Source organism: Lampris incognitus, chromosome 3, assembly GCF_029633865.1.
Source record: "Lampris incognitus isolate fLamInc1 chromosome 3, fLamInc1.hap2, whole genome shotgun sequence".
Taxonomy (NCBI): domain Eukaryota; kingdom Metazoa; phylum Chordata; class Actinopteri; order Lampriformes; family Lampridae; genus Lampris; species Lampris incognitus.
Window position 1 is genome coordinate 29,157,991 of NC_079213.1, and position 9,168 is coordinate 29,167,158.

The following is a 9,168-nucleotide window of genomic DNA, read 5'->3' on the forward strand; positions in this document are numbered from 1 at the left end:
CACAGAGAGAGAGAGAGAGAGAGAGAAAGAGAGAGAGAGAGAGAGAGAGAGAACTTTGATGAGATCAGCAATTGATTATGGGCGTTTTATTTATGGGGCAGCAGCCAAATCTTACTTATTGATAAAATCTTACTTATTATTACTAATTGATAGAATGCAAAATAAAGCTTTGAGACCTGGCATTGGTGCAATGAGATCAACGCTATGTAATGCTGTGCTGGTAGAATTGGGAGAAATCCCAGAAGAAACCAACTGGCATTAGCTTACTGGATTTGTCTTAGAGGATGTGGGGATGAAAATACCACTAAAAGTGTCCTAAATGAATTCTGGGTGTTTCACACATTTAAGGGAAATGGTTTTGGATGGAATATAAAGGATAAAGCAGACGAATTTGACGTTAAAGAAACAAGGTTTAACTCCCCTAATCCAATAAGTAATATTACCCCGTGGCTGTTTCTTAAGGCAAAACTTGATTTTAGTATCATGGAACTAAAGAAAGATTGGGTGGAAAGTGAAATGGGGCACCATGTGAACCAGTATATAAGGAATAATTTTCATAACTACTTATAAATATTTACTGACGGCTCAAAAGATCAAAATGATGTATGTAGGAACAGGTGTATACATCCCACAATTTTAAATTCATTTAGGGACCAGAATTACAGATACATTATCAGTTTATACAGCGGAGATGATGGCAAGGATCGTTGGTCTTCAGTGGATGGAGAAAGTGTGGCTGGACAGGGTGGTGTTGTATACTGACTCTGCAGCAGTACTTTTAAGTTTACAGACTATGAAGTCAATCAGAGAAGCTCTTATGTTTGATTTTTCTTAATGTTCAATTAGATTTCAAAGATTGGGAATCACTGCAGAATTTTGTTGGATACCCATTCATGTGGGAGTAAAGGGCAACGAACTTGCAGACATGATGGCTAAAAGATCACCAAGTCTTAGGCATATAATTGATATACCATTTGGGAAAGGGGAAGGTAAAGCACTAACCAAAAAGAAAATATTGGAAATTTGGCAGAAAAGGTGGGATGGGACAGTAAGGGCAGAACATACTATATAATACAAAAGACAGAGCACAGTGTTGAAGGGAGAAGTAGAAGAGAGGAGGTAGTTTTATTATCTAGGTTAAGGTTTGATTACACTGCTTTAAATAAAACTATTTCTATTGGGAAAAGTAAATTCACATGTGTGTGTGCACTGTAATATGACTGACAATGCGGAACACGTAATAATGCACTGTGACAAATGTAATGAAGGAAGGCCGGTTGAGGCTGGGATATTAGGAAAAAATGGAGATAAGATGTGGGAAACACAGAGGGGTAATGAATTTCTCAAAAAATAAAAATTAAAAAAAATGCCGGCTTGTTTAATAGAATATTTTTTAGACTAATGTAAACTAGATCCTGTTCTGCACATTTCGGTACGGTAGGTGCCGGTATGCGCGTAAAAGTTGGTATTGCGATCCGCCAAAAACACACAAAGAAGAAGAAGAGGTCCGGAAGTTAGTCACTGGCCAGCTGGACGTTGGCTGAGTGAGCTGGCAGGTTTGACAGCTGGAAGCAGAGAGTTGAAAAAACTCCTCCAGAGGAATTTGCTTTAAAAAAAACCCAGAGTACTTCTGCAGCCGCGGAAACCAAACCAAACCAACATGCTGTCCTACATCATCGGTGTAAGTAAAAGCGGCGTGAAAGTCCGCTTGCGTTTGTCTCTTGCTTGGCGTTGCTCGAAGCCGCTAGCTTAGTTAACGCTAGAGAGTTAGCGCTAGCTGACGGAGCTTGAGGGAGGCTCCGCTCGGTGGATGACTCATATGTCCTGTAATGTTAACAAACAAAAAAAACACTCAAAATAGACCCACTTCATGTAATACGCACAGCCATGGGCGAAGGACGACGCCCAGAAGGAGGCGTTAATTTTCTTGGCAGATTAGCTGACGTTAGCTTTGTAAATGCAGTTGTACTTAATACCCGCCAGTCACTCAAACTCAAGTGTCATACAGCACATCTCGTCGATTAAAATGCGGTGTAATTCAGTCACATTAAACGGAAAGAGCACAGGTTGAAACGAAGATAATTGTCAAACGATAAAAGAGACCCCCCCCCTTTCCCTTCACCACAGCTGATCCGGGGCGGCTTTGACAGCATCGTCAACCTCATCTTCAGACTGTTCTTCTCCAAGAAGAGGCCTGCCATCACCTTAGAGGACCCTAGCATTAAATATGCCCTACGGCTAATAGACAAACAGGTACCAAGGTTACATTAACTGTAAATATTGTTGCTGCTTCCTGTGATGCTTGTCTCCTTTAGGATTTTGAATTTGACTATTTGACTCTTGACAGGCTGTGACTCCCATCCGAGCCTTTACACCAAACGTGTGTTTTGAAACACCTGTCCACGGGGGGAGGCAATATACTGTTTGGCATGAAGTGCATTTGCCATATACCTTCAATGTATTTTTTGGTCTGTGATTGCATACTCATTTGCTGCCTTTCCAGATTGTCAGCCATGACACGCGGAAGTTCCGCTTTGCCCTGCCCTCCCCAGAACATATCCTTGGCCTCCCCATCGGTTAGTACATTCAGTGTCCCATAGTTGTTGTTGGATTTTAACATTACTGGGAAAAGGAACATACTCAAATCAAACACTTCTGCCTGTCTCTGTCATTTTCATGCATGTTGTCTGATGTAGATCTTCAGTTGTCCTGTCTGTGCTATCATTTCCAGGGCAGCACATCTATCTGTCAGCAAAAGTTGATGGAAAGCTGGTGGTTCGTCCATACACTCCTGTGTCCAGTGATGACGATAAAGGCTATGTGGACTTGGTGGTGAAGGTAAAGGGGGTAAAGAAAACAGTATGATTGCAGTGGTGAAATTTGTTTGTGATTCTCTAACGCTTTTTTTCCCCCCCACATTCACCCTGATGTTCAGATTTACTTCAAGAATGTCCACCCCAAATTCCCCGAAGGTGGGAAGATGAGTCAGTATCTGGAGAGCCTAAAGCTAAATGATACGATCGACTTCCGTGGACCCAGTGGTCTGCTTGTTTACAAGGGAAAGGGTGAGCACCATAACATGTTGTACAATTATAAATGCAGAGGTTATAGTTAACTTGATGCTTATCATTAAGATTTTAACGGTACTACTACTCTTACTGCTTATCGATCTGGTACTTAAATGTACTCTTTATCGTTTTTTTTTTATTTTTTTAAGAGAAAAAAAAACTAAACAAATTAAGAACAGAATTAACATTGCTTTATTTTCTCATGTCTGGACAGAGCATTACTTTTAGTCATTAACCTATGTGTGTATAATTTAGTTAACTCCGTGTGGGCTCTAGGCTGCTAGCATACATAACATATCTGAGGTGGATGGGACAAGGAGAGATGACTGAGCTAGGCAGTCGAAAACTGCACTTCTCTGCCTATATTTGATGCACTTTCGCTAGCTGTTTTGAAAGATTGCTTGTGTTTCCGCCCTTACATGCAAAGACTTGTTGCACTTGCGGCAACGAGCATTGTCAGCATCGACTCTAGTGACATGTAACCAGACTTTTGACTGTTTAGTTCTCTCCGCCATTGTCACTAAGAGCAGGCTCTGCGCACGCGTGCATGTGTGTGTGTGTGTGTGGGGGGGGGGGGGTGTCAGAGAGAGAGAGAAAGCTGCCCCCCCCCTCGGCTCACATGAGACATTCTTGTGAGAGAGATCTGTCTTCTGGATTGGGAATAGCGAAAATGCATCATAGACAAATGTCTTAATCTTATTGTAAATTAGAAACAGAGTTGGTGAGATACAAAAAGGTACAAGATAACGTTTATGTAGCCTAAATAAATAGGAAATGTATTTTCGTAATTTTTCCAATACCGATAGCAGAAACGTTAACGTTGGATTTTATCAATACTACGGTCTTTAATCATTTAGCCCCGGTGCCCGTTTAATACAGGGTTTCGGTACCCATCCCAACTTGATACGAGAGATCTGTCTTGGTACTCCCTCACATAATGCTGCTATCGTCTCTCCACAGGCGCATTTGCCATCCAGTCAGATAAAAAGGCACCACCTGAAATCAGGAAAGTCAAAGATGTGGGCATGATTGCTGGAGGAACAGGCAAGTAGAAAGACTTTTTGGCCTCATTCACAAGAATTTCTTTTGTGCACACTTTATAGGATAAATCCAAAGCACATTTTCCAAAAGCAAAGCTGCTGAACTTGATACAATCCCTTGCACACAGCTCTTATTTTAATGGCATCTGTGTTTGCCATAGGTATCACTCCCATGCTTCAAGTCATCACTGCCATGATGAAAGATCCTCAGGACCCAACAGTGTGCCACCTGCTTTTTGCCAACCAGGTTAGTCTCCAAAGCAGCGAGTCCAGTAGGATCTTCGCACGAAACATTGTGTGCTTTACTTCATTCAACAAGCACAGATTTTTGCTTGGGTGCAGGCAACTAATTGACTAACACAAACACTTACCGATAGCGGTGGGCATTTCAATTCTCTGTCAGGATGTTTCAGTGCACCAAACTTTCGAGCCTTTCGTGATTACCGAGTTTCCAGTGCCCCCGGCCTCAATCTGTCTGCCTCATGCAGTACTTTCAATTGTCCGTCCAATAGCTCACATACTCACACAATTTCACATTAGCGGATATTCATGGATGGCTTATTTAAATACTTTGCAAATATATTCAGCAATACATTTTAAGGTTTATGATAAGAAATTATTTGCATTTTGACCATTTTGCAAACTAGTTAAGCTAGTGCTGACTACACTGAATTATTTTTAAAAAAGGCTTCTTTTTTAAAGTATTTTGTCTTTTTTTTTTTAATAGGCTTTTTTCCCATGCGCCCCCAATATTTTTTCGATCAGAAACAGTAACATTTAGAATGTTTTTGTAGACAGATTTATGACTAATGTGACTCTTGAATAGAAAGTTAAGTCTCTTAAAAGAAGAAGAGTAGGTCTACCATTTGCTGGTTCATGTGCTGTTTAATGCCAGTTCAGTTAACCTTCAGTTATTTTAACGAATGGAAGATTTGATTTAACCAGTACAGCTGCATATGGTGATACTAAAAAGCTCGAAAGCCTGAATGTATGAAACACCAAGGAGCAGGTCATATCAGAACATATGACTCCAGAGATATCATTCATGACGTACCATTTGAGAATTGTTGCACTACTCAAATGAGTCATTCAGAACTCGATTTATACCAGTGCACGAGCCATTTGATTTCTGATGTTCTCAGGAATGGAATGGGCTGCGTTAAGAGTTGAAATTTAGGTTGCTCACCAAAAAAAAACCAAAAAAAAAACCACACCACCACCTCTTTTCCTTCATGCTCACAGACAGAGAAAGATATCTTATTGCGACCAGAGTTGGAGGAGATCATGGTCAACCACCCCGACCGCTTCAAGCTGTGGTTCACCCTGGACAAAGCACCTGAAGGTAAGACGCTCCTGTTGACCGATACAGTGAGTCATGAAAGGCAGTCATGCTGTTTTTGTTATCCTAAGTAAACAGCATGTTAACACCTCCACAGTACTTTCCTCTACCATTCCCAATTTTAAGCATTTGGTAGAGACTCTTAGGAGAGATGTTGGGTATATTGGGAGAAGGATGCTGAATATGGAGCTGCCACACAAGAGGAAAAGAGGATGTGGTGAGGGAGGACATGTGGGTGGTTGGTGTGACAGAGGACAGGAAGAGATGGAAATGGATGATCCTAATGGGAGCAGCCAAAAGTAGTAGTGGAGACAACTACTACAGTCGCATCCCACTAAGTAAGGGGAACATTTCTACCTGTCATGCATTGACCCTAGTAAGGAACTTCCGCTTCCGGTGTGGGAAGGTGGTGGCATGAATTCACATTTGCAGCGGGCTCACCCAGTACAGGTGTGGGAGGATGGCGGCGCGAATTTGCATTTGCGGCAGCCTCACCCAGTACCGTCCATGCGGTGTCTTTGTCCATGTCTAAGTTTTGTCTTTGTTTAATGGCTGGGAGAGCTGCTGCTGGATCGGCTGGGAGACCTTGGTCTGTTGCATCCTTTGGGCCCAGGGACCACGGCCTTGACCAGAGCTGCACCCGAGGAGGTAACACCGAGGGTGGTCTGATAGGACGCGGAAGCGGGGCAGGCTAAGCTAACTGCTAGCCCATGCAGACCGGCAGTTCCGATAACACCGAGGGTGGTCTGGCGGCACCTAAACTGGCGTTGACTGTGGTGTTTTTGATGTTGTCATGTGGCTTGCGGGGTGGTGTCTCGAGGATGTCTGACTGGGAGATCTTTGTCCGGTGGGCACATGGACCATGGCCCCTGCCTGGAGCTGCGCCCGAGGAGGAAAAACAGGACGGTCTGACAGGGCGTGGAAGTGGGGCAGGCTGGGCTGGCTGCTGGCTCGTGCAAACCAGCAGTTCTGACCGTCATCCTGGCTAGCATTCATTCCCTTGGACAGTGATTTTTTTGTTTAGTTTGTGTGTTCTTGTACTTCTTGAATGCGTTTTTGTCTTTGTGTTGCACTGCTGTGGGCTGAGGAAAACGGCATTTCATTTCATGTACTTGCGTACATGAAATGAAATGACAAATCAAGTGTTCCTGATTCCTGATCTAATTTGAGTGGAAGGTTAATGCGATTGTTGATAGTCACTGTAAGCCATCAGGCCATTCTGCCACTTTTTTCCTTTTGTGTTGATCTTTTGTTCTTTGTAAACACTGGCCCATCTCTGTGTTTCAGACTGGGACTACAGCCAAGGCTTCATCAGCGACGATATGATCAGGGACCACCTGCCTCCACCTGATGGTGACACCCTCATCCTTATGTGTGGACCACCTCCTATGATCCAGTATGCCTGCAACCCCAATCTGGATAAAGTTGGTCATTCTGAAAGTCAGAGATTCAGCTTCTAGAAGTCCTTACATGCCAAAGGATCAGGCTTCGGGGTAGTTATAAAGATACCCCTGTGGCTCAGTTATTGTCTTTACCCCTAAAGCATCTAAGCACTCTCATAGCTGCAAGGGAGCATTGCACTATATATTTGTCATGATGGTGATCATGCAACAGAATCACAGTGTGGACCATTTAACGTCACAAGCAGGTGAGTAAGTACACTATCAGTGAATGTGGAAGCATTATTTGGAATTGAAAATGGAATAAACCTGTTAATAATGAACATCTGTAGTGTTTTTCCAACTGTCGGTGTGTTGAGGAGTATATATTTTTGAGATTGGGTAGGATACATGACATTTGACTGTTCATGTGAACGTGAGTAAGCAATTATGAGCCGTCATAAAATCTATCATCCTACCGTGAACCATAATTTTGGTTCTTTTTCCCCCATTCAATATTTGAAGGAATGATGTTTACCTTTGGCTTTTTTCAGAGTGCCTTAACACATGCAAAGCTTTGGTTAAGCAACACCTGTTTTTATGCACGTTTTAAGAGTTATGGTCACCCGCTCCATTTATACAATGTCATGCAAAAAATGTTATAGTTTTCTGAGAATGTGTTGTAGCTGTACACTGACATGGCATATTATGTCATTTTTGCTAAAACCTGTTTTATGAGGGAGTTTGTTGAACTTGGCATTGTTACTGATTTTTGTGGTAAATGTTTGCCAGCCATTATACAAGTCGGGCATCATTGGCTAATTGTGTGTATTTATGCAACATAAAAATGTCAAATTAAAGATCTGTATCAGTGTCATGAATTCTTTTTGCGTGTGTTTATAGCAATCGCACATTAAAACTGAATAGCAAGACCGTTTTTTTGGTCAAGTCTTGACTTTTCTGTGTACAGCTTAAATGAGAAACTTGAGTTTGTCTTATGAAATGCCTGCAGTCCCCCTGTCACGTTTCTACTTTGTGTCGGCCCACCGAACCACCTTCTTACATCTTAACATGTGCAATTCAGTTCATCTTTGTACATTATTCAAGATTTTTTTTTTTAAATCAGGTTTTACAAACTTTTCATTAAAACTCACATGGCTTCTGGATGCCTCTCTCCAAAGTACAATACAACTGTATCAACTCTTCCATTTAATGTTAACCGTGGTAGAATCAATCCACGATGGTGTGCAGTGTTGTGGACATGGTAAATACAGGACCACACCCAATAAATGCCAGGTAATCTGCAACCCGCCATTCCTTCAACCCCACCCAAATGGATTTACACAACAAACCAGTGTCACACAACTAAGTCTGCGAGGGACTCCCCTGACGACGACTGCTGCCTTTACATCTACAATTTACTGCACATCTGTATCTTTTGATCCACATGTGGATTCAATCATGTGAGCAAAGTTTGAAAATCCACCATTAGTCAATAATCTTAGTCTCATCTCCAACTTCACCTCCCGTTCGACTGCACAGATTCCAAGACTGGTAAAACAAACAGATCCTGTGTTAGTTCTGAACTTTGAAGTCTGATTAGTTTTTTTTGGGGGGGGGGGGACTACCCGTTTCCCCGTTCATTTGTTTAAGGGTCTTGGTCTAGCGGTGTAGAATAGGATAGACCAGACTCAACACTGGTGTTTCCCCTAATGGCAATTCACTAAACGTCAGTGATAATTCATTAAAACACACGTGTCTCCTACACCCGGTTTTCACAAAAGTGCTCAAAACCACGGTTGAGCAGTGGCCACGCCCAAAGGGATAAGACCCGCCCATTCACATTTTGACTGACAGACGAAATAAAAACATCCACGCGTTCACACACTAGTACGTCATCATCTGTTAGCTCGTGTGTTTAATATGGCCGCTGTATCAAACTGAGACGGAATTGGACGCAGAATATAAACAGTAAATTGATAAACCTTCACTTGAGGATTGCAGGACGTTCGTGAATGTTAATTAGCATTATTTCCGAGAGATGTAGACCATGTATATGTTACAAGTAATGTGAAAAAACGGTTAATGTGCAGATTACCCGCCAGAACGGGTAGTCTGCACACTACCCGCTTGGATGGTTAATGTGGATGGAACGAACCTGCAACTCATCTTTTTACGATATTTTGATATCTAAATCAGCAATAGGCCTTTAGCCTAATGACTCATGAAGTGAGGCCATCTGAGGAATCACAAGTTGTGGTAAATGAAAGAACAGACGTTGGCGATATCATTCTGTCTTTCCCCCCACTTGTATAACGAGGCTATTAGCGTCAAAGAACACA

General features: G+C 42.2%; 1 protein-coding gene across 1 annotated transcript; it reads left to right on the plus strand.

Moving 5' to 3' along the window:
• The first annotated feature begins 1,514 nt into the window (after positions 1-1,514).
• Positions 1,515-7,756, plus strand: LOC130109595 (NADH-cytochrome b5 reductase 3). Its single transcript, XM_056276560.1, has 9 exons — positions 1,515-1,681; positions 2,128-2,253; positions 2,504-2,576; positions 2,732-2,838; positions 2,936-3,065; positions 4,029-4,112; positions 4,270-4,355; positions 5,351-5,450; positions 6,735-7,756. Exons 1-9 carry the CDS (start codon positions 1,661-1,663, stop codon positions 6,905-6,907), a joined length of 900 nt encoding a protein of 299 aa, XP_056132535.1. The 5' UTR covers positions 1,515-1,660; the 3' UTR covers positions 6,908-7,756.
• The last annotated feature ends 1,412 nt before the right edge of the window (positions 7,757-9,168 follow it).